Raw genomic sequence first — 27185 nt, 5'->3', positions numbered from 1 at the left:
TATACAAGTGCACACAGGTTCGGAGCCAGAATCTCCACCGTCAGACGCATAAACCCCACTGCTAAGATGTTATCCACTCTTTTTAATATAAGTCCGGGCCGTGGAAGGCGGGCCGAGTCTGCAGCTGGAGCGGTATAAGCGGTATAAGCCGAAGCGGAAAACTTTCCTCTGCACGAGCATGTGCCGTGTCGTTGGCACGTGCCACGTGGCGATGGCTCGATGGCTGGTGGCTCGGTGGGTCGGTGGGTCGGTGGCTCAATGGCTGCGATCCTGCCTCAGCAGCAGGGAGGAGATAATGTGATGATTGCAAGGCTGCTTCCTGTCCGGGATTCGCTTTCATGTGCTACGCCACCATGTAGCCCAATAAAGGCATTGTTCCCCACCTTCGGGCACTTTACGGTGTAATCTGTGCATATTAAATCTTAAATATAATAAAGGCATCTGGCAATCGGATGAAATGAAATGATTTCGCTTTACTTGTAACAAAACTACTTTCATGTTACACTTTTTAAATTTTGAATACGAGATACATATACATATGAACCTTGCCTGTTTTGTGTGTTGCTTTAAAGTCGCGTCGTAGATTTACCTCAAGTGTACGATAAGCTGCTACTTAAAATCCTTTTGGCTAAACTAATCACTTATCATTGCTCAAAACCCCTAAAATTTAAATTTCAAAGTTTCTACATAGCTTCGTTTTTTGTTTGTATATCACCTTATTGTCCATTATACTTTTGCTGCTTAAGTTAAAAAATCTTGAAAACGATAAGTCAAGGGATTCCGAAATATACCCCTACAGAGGATAACAATTTTAAAACGCAGCTAAGAAGAAATTTGCGACCCCTCGCTGTTTGTTTTGCCGAATAGATGGCGCTGTTCGGTTTCGGATCCATATATGTGTTTTAAGAGTTACATTCCCGTAGTGCGATCATTAAACCATGGTGGGTACTTAAACTTCCGCTATTGGCTTAATTCAAATTGGTCAAGTTTGCAAACAAACACTAAATGTATAAAGCCAAAGACATAAGACCATTGGGAGAAAGAGCAAACAAGTCTACACTGAGCGAGAATACCGGGTACCCTATTCAGTTTTCCATATTATTATTGGAACTGCTTTCCTTGCGGATCTGCAATTTCAGTTTTTATTAAAAAAGTTAAAAAACATTTAAAACTAAAAAAAAGTAAAATGTAAATACAATTTTTTTTTAAATGAAACAATATCTATTTTTTAATTGTACAATATATGTGTTTGCAAAAGTAAGCTCAAATGAAACAGTATTTTTTATTTAATTTCTTGTAAGAACTTAACCTATTGTTTTCTACCCAGGAAAGCTTGGTTGTCAAACCTTTAAAGTTTAAAAATGTATAATTATTAAAATGAAGCAAGTGCCGATAAAAGCTTCTGTGATTATCAATCGTTCTATCTATGGGACAACTGTTACATATTGGTATATACAGATTTATATTAATTCGATGTTGCTTATAAACGAACTAATAAATGTATTGGAGAACTGAAAAAGAATCCACTTTGAGTTGAGAACAGATACATTGACCAGGATATTGTTTTAAAACTTTGAGCCTTACATTTAAATCGGCTTCATCCCCTGCAGTTTCGCGTGCTGGTATGCGCTAGTTTTTTAATATTTCTCAAAGCGTTTTGAAATGGGCAAACTTCCGCCTTGCCGCCAGCACACTTGCCGTCCTTTTCGGGCCAGTGGCAGCGCATACGCCGGTGCTGGCGTAGAAGCAGGACCAACCTTTTCAAACTCCAGCCTCCCACATGTGAGGCCGGCTGGTGGGTGTTACCGTGTTTAGGCTTGTCGACATTTTGCTAAACAACCAAACGCCCTCGCCCTCGCCCACGCCCACGCCCATGCCCACGCCCACGCCCACTGCCTGCTTTCGCTGCTGAAGCGGAAACGTGCGGGTAGTTAACGGAAATGTAAAACGCTTTTTGTATCGGAATGATACAATTCCATTGGGCGACTGCCCCTGTCTTGCGCCTCGTTTCCTCACTGGGAGAATGCGAATGCGAATGCGAATTCGAATTCGAATTCAAATTCAAATTCAAATTAAGTGCAACATGTGTGTAAGTGGTTGTGGGGTGCGGACTCGAGGCGTCCTAAGCTGGCTTTAAGCGGTGCTGCGGCATGCGTGGGTGTGCAACTCTGCCGCCGCTCTGCGTGGGGCAAAGAAACTTACTGTGCTTTGTACTTCGTAGTCTGTTGTCAAAAGTAATTCCACGGGCTTATTGTACCTCGTTTTGGAATAAAAACATACTTATTTGGGTTCCTAGCTGCCAGCAGTTGAGCCCCTCTTTAGTTTAAAGCTTCCACCGCCAAGTTATGTTTGCTGTATTAAAACGCAGCTGTGAAACTGCAACGTTCCGCACAACGACTCCTCGCCTCTCCTCACTCCCATCAGCCGAGTACGGGTGCGAGTGCGACGACTGGTGTGCCTGGCCGAGGGCCAACCACAGCGCTTCCCTGTGCTAAATGGTGGTGAGTGCGCCGGCCGCGCCGAACCTGGCCAATCACAGACGCTTCCTTGGCCGCAATCACGGTCTGTGCCACGCGGGACGCGAGCTGGCCTGCACGAGGGTCGGCCTAGTCGGTTTCTGGAACGGATCCGAGCAGGCAGGTCGTGACTTTACCATTGCGACTCGCGCTCCAAAGGTGAATGCAGTTTTGCCGCCGTGACGGGAAGTGTAGCGTTTATTGTTCGCCGTGCAAATTCCATATCGACTCAAATTGCTATCGTATCGATACTGGCAATCGGTACTCATCGGGAATATTACATACTTCAATACTGCAATACTTCAGGCGATTAAAATAATGATTATTATGTGTGTGTTGTGTGCAATCAAAAGTGGTTTCCGAAAAATGAACAAGTGAACTAAAACAAAAGCGCTGCTCAGTTTAATTTGTGTTCTCATATGCGTGACTCTGAAGTCCCCATGGCGCCATCAACAATAGATTTCTGATCTCCATAGGACGCCATTTCCACCGTCACCATCTGCACACATTCACTTTCAAAGCTCGGTCCACCCTGCAAGGGTTCGCGCAGCGTGGTTTCGGCAGAGCACGGCAGAGTCCCCTGTATAAAGCTTGCACAAAGAAAGTCAAAATCGATCGCGATTAGCATTGTGCCGGTTCGGAAATTTAAATCGATATAGTCGACCACAGACACAACGGCGATCGCCGAGTCCTCCGGAACACATCCACATTCCCGGGCGCAGTCATGTTCACGCTGCAACCAACTCCGACGGCCATAGGCACCGTAGTGCCCCCTTGGTCAGCGGGAAGCTTAATAGAGCGTCTACCGTCCTTGGAGGACATGGCTCACAAGGGTAAGCATGCACTTCCGCTCGTCTTTGCAAGATCTGTATGTATAGTTCGAGCTTTGCGAAAGATTTCAATAACTCCAACCCGACGATGAAGTGGCGCTACAAGAAGGAATATTATTGAAAATTAACTCGTAGCATGCGACCCAAGGCTGGAAAAGATACATTTTTTGAACAAAACTATTGTGTTCGAAAGATGGTAATTTTTAAGAAATTTTGCAATTTTGCTGAATATAAACTGATTTTATTGTGATGCGCATTGATCACCAGACACCTTTATTTTCAAAAAGGGTTTGAGATATTTGCTTTTGACTGCCCATATATTTGTCCATTAATTAAGAGTACTCGTTAATAACTTGAGGTTAATATACGATTTGATAGGGATCTGTCGGACTACAAAATCTATAAATTAAATGTAAAACTTTCCAAATTTTGTTTGTTTTTAATTGTTCGACTTAGTTTAGAAGGCTAAAATTTCAAACCTGAAGCCGATTGCATTGTTTTGTTTAATTACATTTGGAAAAGCTATTTAAGTTGGTCTCATTTCCGATCATTTCCAGATAACTTATTTTTTTTTTCAAACTGAACGAGTTATGATTTGCAATACTTTTCTTAAGTCGGTAATTCTGCGCAACTACTTTTCTTTAAATTATTTATTAAGCACACTGCAACAAAGTATGTCAGCCTCCTATAAAATTACATGTCCATGCAGCTTGCCAAACGAGAAAACTTTAAAAATGCGTTTTTGTCATTTTTCGTCACGATTTTTTGTTCAACATTTTATATATCACTGCGTTGCAAACTTTTGACATTGCAATGGATTAATGTTTCAGAAGGATGACTATTTTATATATCTGCCATATAAACGATCGATTATTTCAGCAGCAAATCTTTATTGCCTCACTGATATAATTACAAATCAAAATATAGTTGTGCTAAGGAATACTTAATTTTTGCAGCAGCTGCAAAATTATATTAACGATATTAATTTAAATAAACCTTTTCAATGCCCGATTTTAGTAGAATAAAAGGTTATATCGTGTTCGTTCAAAACATTCAAACACATCCATGTTTTCGACCCCATAAAGTATACATAGTTTGGTTCAGGTTTAATAGCAGAGTCGACTAGTCATGTCCGTCTGTCTGTCCGTCTATCCGTATAAACGCCGAAAATCGAAACTATTAAAGCTAGTGATTTGGAACTTGACGTGCAGATATATAACAGAGAATTTCTAGGGGCGTTTTGACTTTGATATTCGTTACCTAAGCAACGAGAATCTAATAGTCATTTATTTTATTCAAGAAATTATTTTAGTAAATGATAGACTGCAAAATGAAGTTTTGTCTCAGGAGTCATTTCCGACCCCAAAAAGTATATATATTCTTGATCAGCATCACTAGGAAAGTCGGTCTGTCCTTCTGCCCTTCTGTCTATCCGTTTGTCAGCATAAAACAATCCCAAAAGTTGTCTTTCTATCTAGTATATAAGTCGGATCGGACGTCTATGTAAAATAGCGAAATGCAAAATACTTATAACTTTGCAGATAGCTTTAACACTGAGTGAGTAGTTTGCGTAGAAACGGACTATTTTATTTTAACAAACAACGTTATAGGAGCTTAGCTAGCAACAAATGAAGCAAGCTTCGGCAAGACGAAACGCATAAGGCCTTGCAGCTACTCCAAAAATAAATATTTTTAAAACATCAATATTCTGATTTGTATGCTTTTATGATATCGTTGCCCAATTTTTATAAAATTTAAAATATTCAAATCAATTGCAAACTGCGAAGTTATAATTTTTATACCCGATACTCGGAGAGTAAGCAAAACAATCGATACCACTATCGATACTATCGATACGATCGGTCTAAAAAAATACATTTTATTTATGTACTTAAAGAATGTTTGGAGTATATTACGGTATATGCTAGGAACTAGAATTTTCAACTTCCAGATCACACAGCATTTTCGAAAAGTTCGAGGAATATCAGGATAGGCTAAGAATTTTAAAATAATACCGTTTTTAATGTTATGTAAATATGAATTCGTGCTAAATTGCTTTGTTAATCAGGGTCAAAGATTAGAATTTAGAAGTTGAACATGTTTTTATTGATAATTCGTTCAGTTTTGTTTTAAGGCAAAACAATTTTCGATACGATCGATAGTATCGATAGTGGTCACCATCGGTATCCAAAACTACCGGTAGTGCGCACTATCGACGTCCTACAAACCCTATAAAAGGGTTATTGTATTCGTTGAAAGTATGTTACAGGTAGGAGAAAGCGTTTTTAGGCTCTATGTTTGTGTTTCGGTCATATCAACGGTAGACACAAACATTTTTCGAGCTATAATTTTAAAAGTAATTGGCAATTTATGTTTTCTGTTTTATTTGTTTTTTTTTTAATGATTTTTTCAATTGGATCTATTAAAAACAAAACCCGTAGTTCTGAAATATTTGACTATTACTTTAGCTTAAAGAATATTAAAACAATTTATAAGCAGCGAAGTTGTAATGTGTTTCATACATTTATTTTCCTTCTTTTTCCGACTTATATTCTACCTAGCACAGAAAGACTACTTTTGGGAAGGTTTTATGAAGATAGCCTTAAAATTGAGAGACAAACAGACGGACATGGCTGATTAAGCATATAGATACTTTATAAGGTCGAAAATGTATCAATCTGACTGAAATAATGATAGTAGAGTAAGTTTTCTTAAAGTGTTCATTACTAAGTTTTTTTTTAAAGACATCTGCTTATGTCTTGCTCACTTTTTTGCATAGTACCCGACTTCATTAAATTTTGTTAAATTTAATAATATTTTTAAAATTTGACTTTTAAAAAGTTAAATATTTTCGTAGCCAAATTGGTGGTGCATACTTATGGAAGAGAGCCCTATATATATGTATTAAAAAGTCAAAAAGTAATTGTAAGGCAAAGTTTTTGTTATAATTTCAAAACATTTGTTTTTGGACTAACTATGTTATGGCAGCATGATTAGCATTGCACAATTTAACGACATAAAGCACTTGTCTGTAACTTTACTAGATGCCATCGGTGTACAAAATCTAGTTTTTTGAGCTGATTTGAATTAACTGGCCCAACACATCAAAAATTATTCGAGGTTCCAAACATTTTTTGAAACCGATAAACAGAGGCTCAAAATTTGGCATTTTGAAATATACAAAAAAAAAATATTTTTGAATAACTTTTAAACGTGTCTTTCGACGTGTCTAGGCTAATAAGGCATCAGACATGTTAAGGGGTTCAATGACTTTCTTAAAATTGGAGATGAAATAGTTGTAGATAAACCCAAAAATGTTTGCTTTAATGCTATAAAATATCCAAAGATATAGTAGAATAATAAATACTGTATAAACCCAAATTTTTAACACGCAGAGGACTGTAGATTTCAAGAGAAATTAGGGATTCCGTTGAAGATATATTTTTTAGAGATGCTTTAAGATTTCAACTTTGACGTCCGCTAACTTATTTTTCTAAATGCGGTAGTGTGTTAAGAGTTTTGGCTCAGCTAAAAAAATTTAGCTAAATCTAATTACATGAGCTACATAATTAAAAGTGTCGTAAAACATTGAATTTTCGTGTTCTTAGGTATACCGCGGAATCCTAAGCTGAAAACACATAAGTTTGTATGAGACTTTTACTCAGGAGCACCCATTTATTAAAAAAAAAAAGTTTAAATTTGTGGTCGTGTGTTGTTTTCAAACTGTCTGGATAAATTTTTCCCAACAGTCTTCCCTCTAACGTATCGGACGGCAATACAATATATCTGTAAAACGAGAAATGGGATGATAAAAATAAAAAAGATCGTTGTTTATAAATTAATACGCATAGATATAGTCGCCTAAAACGGTTAGAGAAATACATTTAAAATGTAACAAAATTGGAGATTTCCCGTTGCCGTTTTCATTTATTTACTTTTCATAGTTATGCCTTTAAGTTGTAGTGTAAAAGGGTATGTTATATTTGTTTAAAATTATGTAACAGTTAGAAAGACACGTTCCCGAACCTACCAAGTATATATATTGATGTTCTTGATCAGGATCAATAGCCATTTCCGTCTGTCTGTCCGTCCTTATGTCCGTTTGAACGTCGAGAACTCGGAAACTAAATATAAAGGCAATAGATTTGGGACTTTGTAGTTCTTACGGAGCGCAAGTTTATTTTTCTGTTGGTATCTAGTAATTGCGGAATTCGACTATAGTGTCTGTCCAGGTAGGACAATCACCAAAATTGATTGGCTTTGTTATTAAATTATCTCATGTGTAGGTATATTTTCTATAAATATATTCTAACAATGCCGCGGCAAAAAGTCTAGGCCTATACTGAAAATTTTAAGCAGAGAGCCATAAGTCAGAGCTGTCCAAAGTTTTAACTGATGGAATAACGTATTTGTGTCGACTAGCCTTGTAATACTGATCAAGAACATTTAAACATTTAAGTGCTTTGCATCTAAACCTGTGAAATCCTTATCAAGGGTATAACGAGATGTAACAAGTGGATAGACTCTCAAATAAATTGTTAAATGTAGTTCTGCGATTTTATTTGGTGTTAGGGCTAGAGTCACTTTAAGTCCATTTTAAGTCCACAGTTTAGAGTTTGTTAAACCATTAACGACGTTTCCATAAATATATCCTTAATGCTTAGTAAAGTATTCAGGCATTTCCGTAGTCCTTATAGATCTATGCTACTAACAAAATACATACAAAAAGAACTAAGCTCAAAGTGACTACTTGATACAAATTTTACCCCTTTGCTCTGCTCTTTTCTTATAGACAATGTGATTGCAATGAGAAATTTACCCTGTTTGGGTACCGCTGGTGGCAGCGGACTAGGCGGTATCGCCGGAAAGCCTTCCCCTACAATGGAAGCCGTGGAAGCCGGCCCAGCGTCACAGCCACATTCGACATCGTCGTACTTCGCCACGACCTACTACCATTTGACTGATGATGAATGTACGTCTTACAGAGTAAAGCGAAAGCAAAGCCACCCCTTTTCACTTACCCCGTTTTCAGATAGCCCCCCGTCTCCCCATCACAGCCACTTCCGAAACAATTTCCCCACATATCTATCCACAAACCTATACCGAAGTAGTTGACCCAATGATGAAAAGAAATTTATTTAGATGTTGTATTTGTTTAGTTGCGTTGCTGAAATATCTTGCATTCAAGTCCCTACGATACTCTCATTTAGGAACATATCTTTTACATGGTCTAAAAGCAATACTCGTAGGTCGTGGATCTCAAGAACTATTCAATTCAGAGCTATCAGCCAGGCATATTTATGAATCAATTAAATGTACATATAAAAGAAACGTCAATATACCAAGATTTACTTGTAATTATTGATTTAGAGAGCTATTCCTCAATTGTAGTCATTGTCATAAAAACTTTAGTGTTGTTACATGAGTGTTAAACTATTGGTTTTGAGACGTACACTGCAGCTAAAGACTCATAAAACTAAAAAGTATAGGGGCTATTATATTTAGTACTGAATTAATACTCATTTTTTAATCCTTTCTGTAGTTTATTTTCGAGATGCACTTATTAACTTTCAAATCACGTTGAACACAATTTGAGCTATGCAAAATTTAATGACCTTTTTTTCCCCCAGACAGATTTGAACATATCATATATACTTTATTGAGGAGTAAATGGGATTTTCTGTGTGATTTCAGCCAACCTTAAGTTTAAAGAGTACCAGAGCCAATGAAACAAACATAAAATTGCCTTGAACATCCTAGTTTTTCACAGCCGAAAGCGATTTGTCGTGTCAGGACTCAAAAGATCTGCTGCCACGAACCCAAAAAATAGAGACATTTCATAGCTGTTGTCCTTGCTAAATATGTGTCATGAAAATTCGTTATTGGCGTTAAAACAGCTCAATGCCTGGGTAAACCCAAAGCATACGGCTCAATGGGATCAGCAGGGCATTGTTCAGTGGCTGACTCGAAATCTCGCACATGCTGCCAATTATAGTCGCACAATGGGAAGAGCTGATCATCGGGGACAATCTCAATCGGCATAGACTTTCAAGACGGCGATGAGCCGAACAATATTTCACGATTTGCGGAGTAGGTTATAGTCATCGGCATGGGCATGGGCATCGGCATCGGCATCGGCATCCCTCAAATCCCATTTCCAATCACAAACTCATCCCCACACCGTCGAGCTGTTAAGTACTCTCTGCCAGGTCAATCTATTGTTGTGCTCGTGAATCAACACAATAATTTTCCACCTTTAATGATCTTGAAGTGTGTGTTCGTTGTTCGTTGTTCGTTGTTCACTCTTCGTTGTTCGTTGTTGACGACCGTTTCGTGTCATGTCGTTACAAATGGAAACAATTATTGGCACTGAAAGCCGAAGTCGAGTAAATACAAACACACACAATGCACTCTAAAATGCCAAATGAGCCTCTTTAGCGGCTGCCGGGAACCAGCATTGAACCCAGTACCCAGTACCCAGTATCCAGTACCCACCCCGTTGCACGTGAATCGGTCCGGTCCGCTTTTTCAGAGACGAGGGAAAGTCTGTCCTGCCCCTGAATGGACCAGTCCCTTAGAGGGTCCAGCTCCAGTACCCTATGGCTAAGCCATTGTTTTGCTCGCCGACAGATTTGTGCTGCAATTACATTATTAATCCCACCGGCAAGATGTTTTTAGGAAATTGTGTGCCCGTAAAATTGGCAAATCGAATTTTCGACATGCAATTCCATTTCGAAGTGCCTGCAAATGCAAAACAGTTTCCTCCCGGGATCTGTATTTGGATATCTGGGTAGCTGGTTCCGCGGAAAAATCACTCGACTTGACTGTCTTCCCATTGATGTCCCATTGATGTCGCATACAAATGTAATGTGGCGTTTAGGATGCACTCTATTAATCTAAAGATTCTCTGAGGAGACATATCAATCTAATTGAAGATAAAAAACGAAAGCTATCATCAGACGCATTCCGAACCGATTCTGAAAACAGAAAAGTCACCCGGATTAGCCCTTTGTCAGGAGCTGAATCTGTTATGCGTGTATCTAGGTATTGCTTTTGCCTCGCTGACTTCTTTACCAATAAAGCAGTAAATTGATACGAAGATTTTGGGATTTTATTTCAATAAGTCCCAATACTCGGAAATTTATATAAAACCCTTCCATTCTCATGCTTGACCTGAACACCGAGAGTGCCCTTTTTATGCCTTTTGGCTTTTTCCCTCTGCTCGTCTTCGTGCTTCAGATAAATACACACAGAAAACGTTTTCTTTTCATTTTAAAGCGGAGAAATTGTATACGATTTTCTGACAAAATGTATTCTTCTTTTAATTCATTATTATTAGTTACTGTATTAAAGTTGTTTAAAAACAAATTGGGTCAAATGTAAAACATTTTATTTTGAAATTGCAAGTCTTAAATATAATTATATAAATCAAGTAACAAAATAATGTTATTTAAATATCAAAATATCCATTGAATGGTGGTGGTTTTCAGTGTATCGTAGCATGGTCGCAACATGTTTGTGACAATTTTGCAAATACCAAATTGTTCAGACTAAACAAGGCCCAATTTGGCCGGCGTACACAAATTGAGATGCTTAGTCCCGGCTTAAAGACGCAGAAAAAGTTATCAAATGGGGTTCGTCCCTTCAACATGTCCATCTCGAATTTGGGTCGCCGAATGTTTGAATGTATGAATGTATTTTGACGTCTTTAAAAGCGTGACAAACCGAATTATCCGCCTCATTGCCGAAAGCTTGTGTGTTTGGAAGTGTACATCGGCGGCAGACATAGTCGAGCAGCGATGAGGCCGATTAAGTTGTGGCAATAAACACCGAGCCTGGGAACTATTACTTGTATAATTAAAAATAGTACACATCACAAACAGCGTGCGCTTCCTTGCTCTATTCTCGTTGTATTTTGCAGGTCACAGTGGAGTAAACCAGTTGGGCGGCGTTTTCGTCGGAGGCAGACCCCTGCCGGACTCAACACGACAGAAAATTGTCGAGCTGGCCCACTCTGGAGCACGGCCATGTGATATTTCCCGAATTCTGCAAGTGTCCAACGGATGTGTGAGCAAAATTCTCGGCAGGTAGGAGCACATTTCTCACTTTCATAATGTTCTTTTTAAGCCCACAAAGTTAGAAAATTGGTGCCGCACCGCAATCGAGGTTTTAGATATGTTTATTAAAATCGGAAAACGATATCATTTAGCTTCCATAGGAACGACCGAATCATAGCTACATTGTTTTTAAGCGTATTTGGTTTGGTCCAAAAGCATCCACAGAAGCCACAACAATTAAACGCAAAATTAACAAAATGTTGCTCAGACAAATAGTTGGTGTGGTTTCTATTTTAAAGTCCTATATCTGAGTGCAACAGTAAGGAATGAACTCTAATTTAATCGTTTATCAAAATTTGACTGTCTTTAAAATGTTATTAACAAAAAAAAAATTTCTCATCGTTTGGGGCTTGGTTAACAAAAAATCAATAAACCATTACGACGTCCTAAAGAAATTCCAATTTTTATTTTGAAAAAAATATTTTAATATTTAATGTTATAAAATAATTAATTTTTTATAGCTGCTAGTGTATACAAATCTCATGTTGTTTGTTTGTTCACTCTTGTTCTTGCCTTGTTTTTGGGAGCTGTACCTACAAAAAGTTTGTCGAAGCCAGGCAGCCGTCCAAAAAAGTTAAATACCAGATAGTCTTGTCGTTAAAGCAGATTGGCCTCCTCAGCATCTGTAACTTATTTGAACCGCAAGCATAGAATATATTGTGTTAAACCAGCCTTACTCAGCTGTGAACTGCCTTCCCTTCTCTTGATCTGGCTTCTGAACACGGCTTTAATTTTGTCGATCACAAAGAGACTTGCCAGGCAGTGGGGGTCCCTCTTAGGGTAAGCTCTAAATCAAGTTTGTCCATTCTCAGCCCGGCCTAGATGAGTTTTTGGCAGAACAAGCAGGATCACACATCCACATAAGAGTTTAGTTATTAATGGTACTCTGTTTCCTAACGAGAAAACTGTTTGTTTATGTTAAAGCTTTCAAGTAAAACTACCTCAACATGTCCAATTAGGCAACAGAATTTTAAACACTTTCCGCTGCATTTAATGCCTGCCAGGGGTTTCAGTCCTGGATCCCCTAATTGACAGTTCCGCTCTACGTGAAAGTGGTGTATCACATGTTTGCTTGCTAAGCAAACAAAGCCTTTTAGGAACACTTGGCAGGGCACCAACATTATCGTCTCATCAGGGGCGATTTTTGCTAAATACCCAAACTATTGAAATCGAAATTTGTGACACAAATTGAGACACCCTTTGATGTGTTAGAGAGCTTTTTTCACTGGAGTCGAAAGTCCAAACTACTTTTTTTAGTTTTATTACCGATTTAAAAAAATGCTTTAAAAATACGCTTTGCTTCGATCTGGAAGAAATCCCACAAATTCTCTTCAAGCATAGTCTGTTGAAAAAAGACCCTTCTTATACTTTTTTAATGACCTTTTCAAATTCGTTTGCTTTCAAAATACATTTGCTATAATGGAAAATAACGAAAATAAATAAAAATAAGTTTGATTATCCATATTATTGGCCACAATTGGTAATTCTATACCAAAATGTAGGTATGAATAGAAGAAAAATGTCGTAAATAGTATAGTAAATAGCATTTATTAAATGCTATGGATTAGTGATCAAATGGTTATCTGAACATTAACTAATCACTTATATATCATATAATCTGTATACATTTACTTTATAAATTACTACCTGTGGGAGCGTTAAAAGCCCCTTTCCACAGAGACGAATCCCCCGTCCACCATCTGTTGAAGGTGGTTTTGCAGTTCCAAAAATTTCCCAGTTAGTCCGATGTTAGTAATTAATTTTGCGATAGTAACCCTCTCCTACGCAATCCAACCCTGACAAGCCATTGCAATTTTTGAAAAGTGTCAAACTACGATTTCCGAGGAGGATAACAGCTGATCTGAACAGCTGCGGCTCCTCAAAACCCCATTTCTCTTTCGACTACGCCCCTGGTTCACAGAAACTACGATGGCCGCCATGTCAATGCTAATTTTTTCGCGCCCAGACTTTAGGGTTTAGGGTTAAATATCGGCTAGAAACGTGTGGTTAGGGAAATTAATTTCGTCATCTAGGAATAACAGGGAAGACTGGGCCATAGTATTGTGTCAGGCTGCCAAGTCTTTGGTCATTTGTCGCTTTGAGGCGACGAAGAAGTAAGCTAATTTTGGATTGTTGAGAAATCAGTTGTTGATGCCTACAATACAATGGTATGGACATTGGAAACTTTCGTTACCTCGCCTCATGTGTATATTAAACGGACAAGGGCTTATTAAAACTGTTTAAACTGTGTCAGTAATCTTAACGTTTTACCCTTCCCCAGCTCTATATTGTGTAATAAAGATGATTTTGTTTAACTTTTCACTTCAAGAACTCGAACAAAACAAGAAAGGAAGCAAACTTCGGCAAGCCGAAGTTCATATACCCTTGCAGCTATTTCAAAAATGAAATATTATTTTTTTATTAGTTTTTCTATTGTTCCTATGGAAGATATATGCTATAGTCGTTCGATCCGGCTCGTTCCGACTTCGGTACAACCTGCAATAAAAAGACAACTTTTGGGAAAGTTTCATGCAGATAGCTTTAAAACTGAGAGACTAGTTTGCGTAGAAACAGACGGACAGACAGACGGACATCGACTATCCTAGTGATGCTGATCAAGAATATATATACTTTGTTGGGTCGGAGATGTCTCCCTTACTGCGTTGCAAACTTCTGGTTGAAATTATAATAGCCTCTGCAAGGGTACAATGAAAAATTATAACTCTCACCTTTTTTTGATTAATTGTTTGCGACAAGAGCGATCGATTAACTAAGTGAAGATCATCTTAGCCTTACTGTTTTTAGACATATACGCATAAGATCTAAATATAGTCGTTTTAGAGAATATTTAATTTGTCCAATAGTTGCAAGGGAACACATACATGTTTGACTTAAATTATTAAATTCCCTGCTTATTTAATAAAATGTACACACGTGTTGCTCCTTTCTTGCCTGACTTGAACCATAAAACCCCACATAAGTACAACATTTAATATGTAATAATGGCTTTATTTCAGGTACTACGAAACTGGAAGCATAAGACCTCGTGCCATTGGTGGATCCAAGCCACGTGTGGCAACAGCCGAAGTGGTTAGCAAAATTTCGCAATACAAGCGCGAGTGCCCGAGCATATTTGCGTGGGAAATCAGGGACAGATTACTTCAGGAGAACGTTTGTACCAACGATAATATTCCAAGTGTAAGTGACTCGTGCTGCGTTAAGGGTTTATATACGGTTAGAAAACTTCAAAGTTGATTTATCTGATATTTGAACTGTATTTTAAGACGGAGTTTTGGGAAAAATATTCATTTGGGAAAGAACTACAGCTAATCTAATTTTTTGATCGCAAAATTGCGTTCTGATTGTCCAAGGTTTTTCTCTCCCGGACAAAAGTGTTCGGCAATCAGCACCAAAACGATTCGATTGTGACAACTCGGCGCAGCCATTTTCTTTTCGCAGGCATTAACATTTTCCTTTCGTTCTTTTTTTTACATTATTTATTAAGTATGCCAAAAAAGCGAGCCAAATGAATTGTGACAGCGATGCTCATGCCGATGGCCGCCTCCATGGCCGATGCCGATGCCAATGCCGATGTCGTTGTCCTGCCTGCCTTTCTGCCTGCCTTGTCCTTGTCCTTCCCCCATCGACAGTTGTGTGGAAAATGTGCTCGTTCAGACGGAAGGGAAAATCTTTTATGCACATTAAACGACTAAAAGGGAAATCAGTGCTAGAAAAATGTATGAAAAAATACAATATTAAATAAATACGGCCCGCCGCCACCACAAACCGTTAAGCGTTGAAATTCACGCGCCACTGCGAGGGGGAACTGCCAAATCACGTTTACATCGGCAATCGGATTCGCATTCGCATTCGCATTCGGATTCGGATTCGGATTCGGATTCGTGTCGTTTTCGGGCCCGAAGTGGGGTGACCATTTCGACTCCGGGACGGGACAGTGTGCATAGACGTTTCTGAGGGTCCGACTAAAACGACACTGTTGGCGAGTTGGCGACAACTACTAGATGTTCGGTTAGCGACGGCACTTGTTGTCCCGGAAGAGGCCGAAATGGCCATGAGGAGGTCACCAGACTGCAGCTGAGGCATACGCTGGCTGGTTCGGCAAAAGACGGAGCTCATTTTAAAAAATGAGTTCCAATGTTGTTCGCATACCCCCTGGAAAGGGCATTCTGCCTAATTTTTCCACTCAACTGCACTTTCCCCTGTTGTTCTGCCTCGCTCACTCGCTCACTCGCTCATTTATATGTTTGCCCGATTATTCTCCCTCTCCCACTCCTTTTTTTTCTGATTCTGATTCTGCTTCCTTTTATTCTTATTTTCTTTCCTTTCTCTTTGAATTTGTTTGAAAAGCGTTGTCAAGCGCAGGCTCGGCATTAATACAATAAGAAACTGAATAAATTGCAGTCCAAAGCAAACAAAAGTGCCATGTTTTTTTGGCTTTCGATGGCAAAAGCCATTGCCGATCGGAGATGTCTTGCCAGAACTAGACTAGCACACTGGACGAACTTGAGAACCGTTCGAGAAGAAGACCTAAGCAACACCACTCTCCATTTCAGGTATCATCCATAAACCGCGTCCTGCGAAACCTGGCAGCCCAAAAGGAGCAGCAGAGCACGGCACCCAGTAGCTCGTCCACATGTACGGGCACGGGCACAAGCTCGGGTGGCTCCTCCAGCGCCAAAGTGGCCGCCAGTGGCAGCGGCAACGGCTCAACCGGACCCAGGGCCGCTCACCCACTGACCCTGACCTCCCCCTCCGCCGATCTCATGCAGACAGCCACGCCCCTGAACTCCTCCGAGAGCGGCGGCGCGAGCAACTCCGGCGAGGGCAGCGAGCAGGAGTCGATCTACGAGAAGCTCCGCCTCCTGAACACCCAGCACGTGGCCGGGTCGCTGGACGCGGCCATAGCAGCCCCACTGGTGGGCCAGGCGCCCGGCCACTTTGGGTCCCACTCCAGCCACAGCCAGAGCCACAGTCACAGTCACAGTCACAGCCACGGCCACGGCCACCCACTTAACCAGCTGGTGCACGGCGGCCAGCAGGTGCTCCAGCAGCAGCAGCAGCAGAGCTGGCCGCCCCGCCACTACTCGGCCGGATCCTGGTACTCCGCCTCCCTGGGCGGCGGGGAGCTGCCCGTCTCGGCGACTCCCAGCATCGCCTCGGCGGCGGCGTATGCGTCGGGTCCGCCGCTCGCCCAGCCCCTCAGTCCGCCGAGCGACGTCGCCGGCGCAGGCCTGGGGAGCGGCGGCCACCTGAGGAGCTGCCCCGGGACCTCGGAGGACCTTCACTTGAAAAAGGGTGAGTTTTTAATTGTTAATTTACTTATTTATTCGCCAATGGATAAATCCTTATCTGGCTATCAGCTAACTTAACTTTAAAACTAAATATTAATTAAAAAATATGCCCTAAGTAATTGCCTAGGCACATCCTTCTTGGATCCCCAAACCAATCGAAAACTTAGTGGCAAAGAGTTAAATTTGTGGTTTCTGATTTGGCGTTCCCACTGTACAGGCACCAAGTAGACCCAACCGTATCTGACCCGGCCACACATCTTATTCAGCGTCTTACAGTGGTGCTCATAGACATAAGCCACTGCACAGTGGTCGGTCTTGTATGGGAGCCGCGGCCATAACTATGATACTTCTAAAGGGGCTATCGCTTTGAAACTTGTAACAAAACTCTAGAAAAATGTTATAAATATATAGGAAAAGAATTGGCCAGATCGTACCACTATATCCTAGAGCTTTCATAGGAACAATCGGGGAAAAAATGAAGAAAAAATTATAACTTTTTGATTTTTACACTTTTTGTTTAGTTTTTTAAAATTTAGTAATAGTTTAACATTCCCGAGTTTCGGTTTTAATATTATTGAAGTCGGACAACTAGATCATATAGCTGACACATTGATACGACACAGAACAGAACGCAAACGTGAAAATTGGCACTCCTAGGGAAATAATAAGCTATTATTTTAAAGAAAAGAATATAGACACAAAACATAACACAAAAACACCAACAAACGACAATACAAATTAACAAACGACAAAAAACTATGTACAACAAGCAGCAGAAGCACGTCTTTTTTATAAATTGAGGTTAGGTTACTTTTTGTATAATTGCAAGCCGTTCGGCAACTTTCGGCACTTGAATTAAACATTCTAATACTCCTAAAATGCTTAAGAATATTATACGAAAATATTTGTTTGTGTCAATGAATGCCATCACAACTAAACTCTAACCAAACTCAGAAAAGACTAACCAAGAAAGCTCACAAATATGAACTAAATACAATATTGATTTACACAAAACACAACACATACTAAAAATATTTTTTGATGTAAAATGGAAGTTAATACCTTTATTTATAATATAAAGCAAATTCATTGTACTAAAACTTGTTTTTAATAAGCTTAAAAAATTTTTTAAAGAGAGCTTCCTTCGCACGTTGCTTACGCTGAAATACCCAATGAATATCATGCTCTCTCTTTCGATGCTATTCTTGAAGAGGACAGATAGAACAAAACAAAAAGATGAACAAATTCAAATAGCTAGACCAATTATAAATAAGAATTGGTAAATTTAAAATCAAAATTTGGACTTTGATTTTTTTATTTATGGCCTATGGAACCGACCACTGTGGACTGCCACCACCATAAACTGCTTTCTTAATAACTTTTTCGAACTTATTTATTTCGCCCTGAAATTTTTACATTTCGAAACACTGTTGTTTAAGCAGCTGATCACAGTATACGAAATGTCAAGTAGGAATTCGAGGGTCTCAAAAATTGACTTATTGTCAAAAAGGAGTATTGCGCTCTGCTCATATACTTAAGCCACCTTGAGCTAAAATCGTCAAACTTGTGTTTTTCCGGGAAAGTTGTGCTAGTTATTTTCTAAACTAAAAAATAAATTTGACCGCTGTGGCTTAAATAAATATTAATTTAATTCGCCAGAGAGCATATTCAAAAAGGTCCCAATTTTCGGAACATGATTGTTTGGAGCAACGAATCCAAGTTTAAAGTCTTTGCGAGTGATGGTAAGCCATATGTACGACGTCCTCCCAACAAACTAGGGCTGTTTCACCGCATCGGGCATCACTAGACTGAAGATAGAGGGCATTTTGAACGGCGAAATGTACAGGGACATCCTTATTAACAGTTTGTCTGAAGAATATGCCGATAATTTGCCACTCGCCTGGATATTTCAACGACTTGTTTAAGAATTCCCCACAAGTTCTCTATAGGGCTCAAGTCGTTGGCCAAAAAAACCCAGCAGATAAAGACGATTTGTGACGAATTTTGCAAGAAGAGTGTAAGCAGTTCTTAAGCAGAAAGGTCATCCCACTCAATATTTAAGTAAATTTATCAAAAGTACAAGGAATACTGGGCAAATTTGAACTTTTTCAACCATTTTTTTCCTGGTGGCTTAAGTGTGTGAGCAGGACGTTTTGGAGATGGTCTCAGATTTTTTAAGTCTTTCGTTGAATATATATTTTTATAACTTGGTTATTCTTCTATTAGAAAACTGATATATAGAACTAATGAGACACAAAAAATTGAAGCTGTGAAATAAAAACTTTTCTTAATATTCGCTTAAATTCTTGGTTGAAGTCTTGTGGCTTTAGTCTATGAGCATCACTAGATTGAGGGTGCTAAAGTATACTTTTGGTGGAAGCGATATCTTGGCTTTTAGTTGCTTCCAAAGCTGCAACGGCACTTGTAACGTACTACAAGTTCTCTGTTGATTTGGATTGTTAGACACAGAAGACCAGGAGCCTCGTTTAAGACTGCTGGTGCTCAACGAGGATATACACACATTAATATTATGATAATCAAAAAATACAAACTTGCATCCGCATGGCGGCATTAACTTCACTTACTCCCAAAATACAAGTTCCTAGATAACACTCTGTAACAAAGCCTTCGCATCACTAAATCATCGAAATTAGAATTGCAATTTTCTAAATACCTTTTTATTAAACTTAACATATCTTTTATTACGAAAACCTCAAAACTTACACTTCGAAGTATATTTATTAAAAGCCGATAAGACTGCAATAAAACCTCTCTAGTTTGTATAGCCGTGCATGATTTAAAGTTTGTTAAATTGAAAAACTCAGAGATTATGATTTATTTAACATCTTTAGTGCCTCAGAGTAGTCATTTGATATAGTCGTCCGATTTTGATGAAATTTAAATCGTAATTCTGAAATATTTAACCGTTACTATATCTCGAAGAACTAAAAAAAAAATTAAGAAACAGAAAAGTTATAATTTTTTTTTATTTATTTTTCCGATTGTTCCTATGGGAGCTCCATGCTATAGTCGGCCGATCCAGCTCGTACCTGCAATAGAAAGACAACTTTTGGGAAAGTTTCATGCAGATAGCTTTAAAACTGAGAGACTAGTTTGCGTAGAAACGGACGGACAGACGGACGGACAGACATGGTTAGATCGACTCTGCTAGTGATGCTGATCAAGAATATATATATACATTATAGGGTCGGAGATGTCTCCTTCTCTGCGTTGCAAACTTCTGACTGAAATTATAATACCCTCTGAAAGGGTATAAAAAAATACAAAATATAAAAGTTTCATTTAAAAATACATTTTTCTTTTATTTTAGTTTTTCTATGAGAGCTATATGATATAGTGATATAATTTTATTAAATTCGGCCGACTATAATATATAGCTCCCATGGAAACAATCGAAATTAAAAAACATATAAATGAAAAAAATGTAAACTTTCTATTTTTAAATATTTTTCAAACAATTCTTTTGGACATAGTAATGCCTAAGTAAAATGATATAAAATCAGAACGATCGAATAATTGAGCAGAAAATTTTCATATATGAAGCTATAGCTTCAATGTCTTAAAACTTTTCTTCCATTCTTGTTTTATTTTGTAATTCTTTTATTAATAATTCTAAAATATTAAACCGCCTAAACCACTAAATATCAAAGAACTATCACAAAAATTTTAAAACAGCTAGGTTCAAGTTTTTTTTATTTTTTCCGATTGTTCGAATGGGAGCTTGATGCTATAGTCGTCTGATCCGGCTCTTATATACTACCTGCAAAAGAAAGAACATTTTTGGAAAAGTTTCATGCAGATAGCTTTAAAACTGAGAGACAATTTTGAGTAGAAACGGACGGACAGACGGACGGACAGACGGACATCGACTCGTCTAGTGATGCTGATCAAGAATATATATACTTTGTAGGGTCGGAGATGTCTCCTTCTCTGCGTTGCAAACTTCTGACTAAAATAATAATACTTTCTCTAAAAAGACGAACGACAAGAGTGTATAAACTTCGAGTTGTCGAAGCTTGCTTCTTAGCTTTTAAAAAATAAACTAAGTCAAAACTAGGCACTTTCATTTTTAAACAGAAACGGAGAATTGAACGGTTTCAACTAGTTTTTGGTCGAATGTCGATATAGCGTCAAGTACATATGCATTCAATGCGTTGCCTTGGTTCTTTTTCTTGGTGTTAGATTAATTTATAAGTGCATTCAGAGTAAGTTCAGACAAAACTTAAAAAATCTGAAAGCCGTAGCACCCTAATTTGCGATTGCAAGCGAATTTTCAATCAGAGCAGATCCCACGACATTGTGTTTCACTCTATGTACGCACGAGCGAGCTTGGCATTTGCAAATTTACGTTCGCTGATATTTTCTTATTTATCAGTTATAAAAGTCTGCAGCTCGAAAAAAAAAGGCTGACGCGTCGTGCGTAAATGCGGCAAGCACGTGACCGAGTGCAATACACTTGGCTTGGATTGCCTCGAACATCCCAGGTCTTTAAGATTTCACATTGAGGACGTTTTTCCGCTACATTGTACATTGTATCTGCAATAATTTTGTTACCCTGAAAAATCAGTTATGTCCGGTTCTCGTGGAGTAAAATGGTGTATTACGTTCAGTGATAAGAAGGTAACAGGTAGAAAGAAGCGTTTCCGACCTGAAGTATATAACATTTATGGTCAAGACAAAGCCAATTCGATCTATACACACTCGTTTGTCTGTCGGTCTTTCCGTCCATATGAACGCCAGGGAATTAAAATCTATCATTCATCGTCTTAACCATAGTAGATGCTTGTTATTGGCGGCTTTTGTTTATTCAGGCAAATTCTATCGCAAATCGGAGAATCGTAACGTTACGACATTACTTCTATAGGTTTTCGTCTATTTAGCCAATAATTGCATACAAAACGGGAGTTCAAGTTCGATGTTGTCGATGTGGAACGAACAAATTGACTGAATCAAAGAGGCCGAATTTCGACAACAGCACTGATTCTCAAGTTCAGCTTAACCAGGAACATGTGTGCTAGAACTGTCAGTGGTATCGCGACTCCTCCTCCGGGTCTCCGGAGTTTCGTCTTTTCCGAGCAAGTATCGCTGTGGGGCAACCACTGCCGTTACCACTGCCGTGGTTGACAGGTTTACCCCTAACCGTGTAGTTTGCTTTAATGCGATTTACAGACTCATTTTACAGGCGATGACACTTCATTAAACGACAAACCATGAGGGTGGCTGTGGTTAGAGATGGGTTCATGGTCAGGATTTGGACGGGTTGGGTTTGGATGGGGTTGGATGGGGTTGGGGTTGTATTGGATTGGATTGGATGCGATGCGATGCGGTGCGGTGCGGTGCGGTGCGTTGGCAAAGATGAGGGGGTGCATAAATAGATTACAAAAATACATATTTATAGAGCAGTGCTCAAATCCTCCTCCTGGAGTTCTTGCCTTATCAAAGTTTGTGTTTAACGCATTTAAATGTGACACTGTCGCCACTGTCGCCACTGACACCACTGACACCACCCTTACTGAGCCCAGGCCAAGGCTCGAACTAGAACTAGAGCCGTTCCCAGTTTCCAGATACCGTCGCAGATCCCGCTGGTCTGCACTCATGTTTTCCTCATTTAACTCATTTTCCCATTTTCCCATTTTCTCATCTCTGTTTCTCTGTTGCTTGGCATCTGACGCCGTCTGTCAATGTAGCGTTGTTGCCGCTGTCAGAACATTGCAACTCGCCGGCCAGTGACATGTGCTTTGAGGAGACGGAGACGGAGACGGAGACCCAGGACAAGGTCTGTCCCGCGGCTCGCTCTGGGCTATCAGCGTCTATTTGCCTTGTCGCATCCACTAACAGTCAACGTCAGTTACACACAACGTGGTATGGCCTGTGTGTGCTGGAACACACCTTGGCCCGAGCTGACCGCGGCTGACACACAAATGATTAGCGTTCTCCTTTGATGTGGCCGCTACTGCGGATGTAACAGCTGGCCCGATATCCACCCATTCAAATCAATTCCTTCTAGAAACAAAACTTGTGCACACGCAGTTTAATTATTTTCACAAGAAGAATAGTTGGAAAAGTCCAAAAAATACCAACAATTCCGTCGGAGCTATGAATATAATAAAGCATTGGAATCACGAGTTTATCTCCTTCCAATCAGAAGCTTTTAGATAAAGAGAAAGTGCAATATTTTCAAAAAAGTGTCAAAAGTGGAAGATTGTAACCCCTGTATCATAACTTCCGTTCTTCTGATCTCAAGCAGACAAAAAATGTTATGTGAAAAATGTGCAAGGACCAGATCGCCTTCAGGTCAAATTACAATTCGACATATAGTTTAGACAATGTATACTCAGTTGTAGAAAAATGTACTTTCCGCATAAAAGTGGATTTTCTAACCTCTCGGTCTCTGTCTGGAATTGTTTAATTTTCTAAGTTCGTATCCAAAATTAATGTTTTTCTATTCCAAATCGGGAACAAAGACATATGAGCGACTTTTTTTAAGTCGTTAATGGGTGTTTCTGTTTGTATCAGAAGTTTTTCTTCTTTTCCCTGACCAGGAAAACCCTAATATGATATGGGTATTCAAAAAACAGAGCACATAGTTTTAAGCTGAACGCCACCTGAACTATACCCTCGAGGAGGGTTCAATAAAATTAAAATTATTCAAACTTAAATTAAAATTATTGAAATTGCATAATATTCATAATTATTTTATTAGTACCTTCTCTCCAAAAAATCGGTGATGCATACTTCTCGGCAAAGTGCTCTGAAGTGATATGAGTTATAAATTCAACCCGTTTCTTAATAACTTTATTTTCGGACAATTTTTTTTAAAAATAGAGTCAATATCACACTTCCCACTGCGGTAACGAAAATATACAAACAGGGGTGCGATTTTGTCTTTTAACATTTTTGAAAACCTTCAGAAACTAACCAATTCCGAAAGGTTTAAATGTCCTAATGTTGGCTTAACACTTTTTAATTACATTGTGAATTACAATTAGCAGTTTAGGCCAAATGGTCAGAAATGTGTTCAAATAAATGTTTTTTTCTTAAAAATGTTTAAAAATGTTTTTAGCGACTGCCCTACGAGCTCCAGATTTAAAAAAAAATTTATATAATCTCAGGAGTAATTACTTATTTTTTTGCCACTTAAATTAAATAAAAAACAAGAAAGCTTCGGCAAGCAGAAGTGTGCCGCTACTGCAAAATTAAATATTCTTGAAAACACTTGAATTTCGATTTATATGCGTAAATGTTTAAAAACATTATTCGATTGTTCCAATTGCAGATATATGATATCGTTTTCCGATTTAGCACATAGCTGCCATAGAAACGAGCAAATAGTTGAGCTGAAAATCTTCATAACTTTATGGCTTTACAATTGAGAAAAAAAAACTTCGGCTTGTGTTTTTTTTTTCATTTTCACATCATTGGTACTTTCAAGTGAATGTCGATTTGAGACCGCGGTTTTGTTAGGGTTTTACTTAAACACTTGATTTATTAAATGTACAGTTTTAATGTTCAATTTCCATAAGGAAGGTTAACTAAATATAAAGGAAAGGTATGATATACCGCGCATCAAACCATTTTTAAAGGAGTATTTGGTCAAATAGCTGGAACAAAGGGGTCTGTGGCAACGCTTAATGGGATTGCAGCGGAAATACAAGTATATATATATAAATATATATTCGTATTATAGGATTTGAAATGTTTGTTTTGTGTTGCTGCAAGGGTATATAGTTTCGACTTCCGAAACTGGCTTCTTTTCTTGTTGCCTTTTTGTCTTTTCAGAACTGCGCGATTTGTGGGCATTATTAGTAATTTGCCCCTAATCCTTTCATGTGAATCCTAGCACGGCATAACACAAAGGATCTTTACAAATCAGTAACCCTCTACCGCGTTCATATTTATTTTAAAAAATTCCCGTTTGCTATTCTTGCTACTCTTTTCTGCAGAACTCGATGGTCATCAGTCCGATGAAACTGGCTCCGGTGAAGGTGAAAACTCCAACGGTGGCGCTTCAAATTTGGGAAACAATGAGGATGATCAAGCTCGGCTAATACTTAAGAGAAAGTTGCAGCGCAATCGAACGTCTTTTACTAACGACCAGATTGATAGTTTAGAAAAAGGTAAGAAAGTATGGAGAAAGTTTTGCAAAACCTGCCAAAAATTATGATAATCTTTAGTCGAGGAATACAAAGGTAAATTTTATTCAAAAAATACAGTCCTTAGTTTCAATAAAAAATGAAATCTTCAATTTGTATGCCCTTCCAGAGGGTAATATAATTTCAGTCAGAAGTTTGCAACGCAGTGAAGGGTATCCTACCCTATAAAGTATATATATTCCAGATCAATCAAAATATTAAAAAAAAAAAAACAAATTACAAAAATTTGTAATATTTAAATTTATTTTTTTATGAACATTATTTTATGGACATTATTTTTTTTATTTTTATTAAAATCCGTTTATGAATGACCGAATAGATGAGCTGAAAATCATCATTAAACAAATAAGAGAATGAATAGAAATTTATATTTTGTAAAGAATATTTAAACAGCTACTAGGGTATGTGAACTTCGGCTTGCCGAAGTTTTCTTCCTTTCTTGTCAGTTTTTTTTATAAGTAAACTTAACTATGCGGGTTAAAACTAAAAACTATTGATTTAACTATTTGTATCCATTATAAAAATTCGAAGGTTAAATTAGGGCTTAAATCCCATTAAGATAACTTAGTGCTAAATCACGCTGAGTTTCTTTACAACAACTTTATTCCGATAAGCATTCAGAGAAGCTTTACTCGGGGAAGCTATTGTTTTTTTATTTGGTTGCTATTTATTTTTAAAGATTGCTCCAATGCGAGCTATATGATATAGTCGTCAAATTTGAATAAAATTAAAATCACAATTATGAAGTATATAGCGATTACAATATTTTGAAAATAAAATTGAAAAACAGCAGTGTTATAATCTTTTTCAAATGTTCCTTTGGGGGCTATGTGATTAAGTCGTCCGATCCTGCTCGATCCGGCATATATACATATATACACAAATAAAACTTTCGGGAACATTTTATGTAGATAACTTTTAAACTAAGAGACCAGTTTGCGTAAAAACGGACAGACGGACGCACGGACATTCTGACATGTATATATAGATATATATATATATATATTTATATATATATATTTATATATATATATATATATATTTATTATATATATAAATATATATATATAAATATATATATATATATATATATATATTTATATATATATATTTATATATATAATATAAATATACTTTTTGCGGGCGGAAATGTCTCCTTCATAGCGTTGCTAACTTCTAACTGAAATTGATTTAATTATTTTGGTTTAAGTAAATAATAACCGTCACAAAGTTTGACATCAGAAACTTTTGGAGTTCAAGGTGCGATCGTCACTTTATTTTTACCTCGTTAAAACACCTATTTTGCATGACGCGTACTGTTCCTGAGTTTTTTGATTACTTAAGACATTCCTTTTATAAAGCATATCTCTATCATTGTCCCAAAGAACCTGGGCCTCGGTTTAAAAGTTTATGTTTTTAGCGAAACAAACTTGTGTATAGATATGCAGATAGGCAGGTCGACTCTATACGTACTGTGATCTACCACAAAATTCAATATTAGAAGCAAGTACTTTGTAACCAATATGTGCACTGTATTCTTTCTTATCTCGACTAAAGTCAAGAGTAATTTCATACATCAATAAGATGAAGTAATGCTCAATTAATATTGGTACTGAGTTCTGGGTTTAGTTTGTAATATCTGTGACATCAAGAAGATCTTAACTTCTGGTAAATCAAAAAAAACATGGCTAGTCGTAGTCCCAACAAGATTTTATTCAATGGAAAATATCAAACCCTGTCTTGTTAAACATACTCTAAATGCTTCAAACTTTTAAAACATTGCTTCTAGAGTTTGAACGAACACACTATCCTGATGTTTTTGCGCGCGAACGCTTGGCTGGTAAGATTGGCTTACCAGAGGCGAGAATCCAGGTCTGGTTTTCCAACCGCCGAGCAAAGTGGCGCCGAGAGGAAAAACTGCGAAACCAGCGAAGGACACCAAATTCCATCGGAGCCAGTGGAACCTCCTCCTCGACGTCAGCAACTGCTTCCTTGACAGATAGCCCCAACAGCATGAGCGCTTGTTCCTCCCTGCTGTCCGGATCGACAGCCAATCCCTCAGTCAGTAAGTACCTGTTTTCCGTATCCTGTTTTCCGTACTGCTTCAGAAGGCAACACTACGGCAGCCACCACAGGAAAGAGAACGAAAATGAAATCTTGTGTAACGAGAAACGTCAGAGGTTTTGTCAGGACTTAACCTCTTACTTATATTACATACATATTACATATTATATTT

The 27185-nt window shown here is 38.3% G+C and overlaps 1 protein-coding gene across 4 annotated transcripts in view; it reads left to right on the top strand.

The window, feature by feature from the left end:
* Positions 1-2430: 2430 nt before the first annotated feature.
* LOC128263793 (paired box protein Pax-6) overlaps positions 2431-27185 on the top strand; it is a 28196-nt gene continuing 3441 nt past the window's right edge. Inside the window, exons 1-7 of one of the 4 annotated variants that reach the window (XM_052999023.1) lie at positions 2431-3349; positions 8139-8318; positions 11268-11433; positions 14481-14661; positions 16038-16779; positions 24740-24913; positions 26741-26842. In XM_052999023.1, coding sequence (XP_052854983.1) covers positions 3241-3349; positions 8139-8318; positions 11268-11433; positions 14481-14661; positions 16038-16779; positions 24740-24913; positions 26741-26745 — 1557 coding nt within the window. In that variant the 5' untranslated portion in view covers positions 2431-3240 and the 3' untranslated portion in view covers positions 26746-26842. Of the gene's footprint in view, positions 3350-8138; positions 8319-11267; positions 11434-14480; positions 14662-16037; positions 16780-24739; positions 24914-26738; positions 27015-27185 lie in introns of those variants that run through there. The other 3 variants (XM_052999019.1, XM_052999020.1, XM_052999021.1) reach the window with 3 other exon arrangements.

This window comes from Drosophila gunungcola, unplaced genomic scaffold (genome assembly GCF_025200985.1).
Source record: "Drosophila gunungcola strain Sukarami unplaced genomic scaffold, Dgunungcola_SK_2 000018F, whole genome shotgun sequence".
Lineage (NCBI taxonomy): Eukaryota > Metazoa > Arthropoda > Insecta > Diptera > Drosophilidae > Drosophila > Drosophila gunungcola.
The sequence above is the reverse complement of the archived record's forward strand: the minus strand, read 5'-3'. Positions and strand labels throughout refer to the sequence as shown.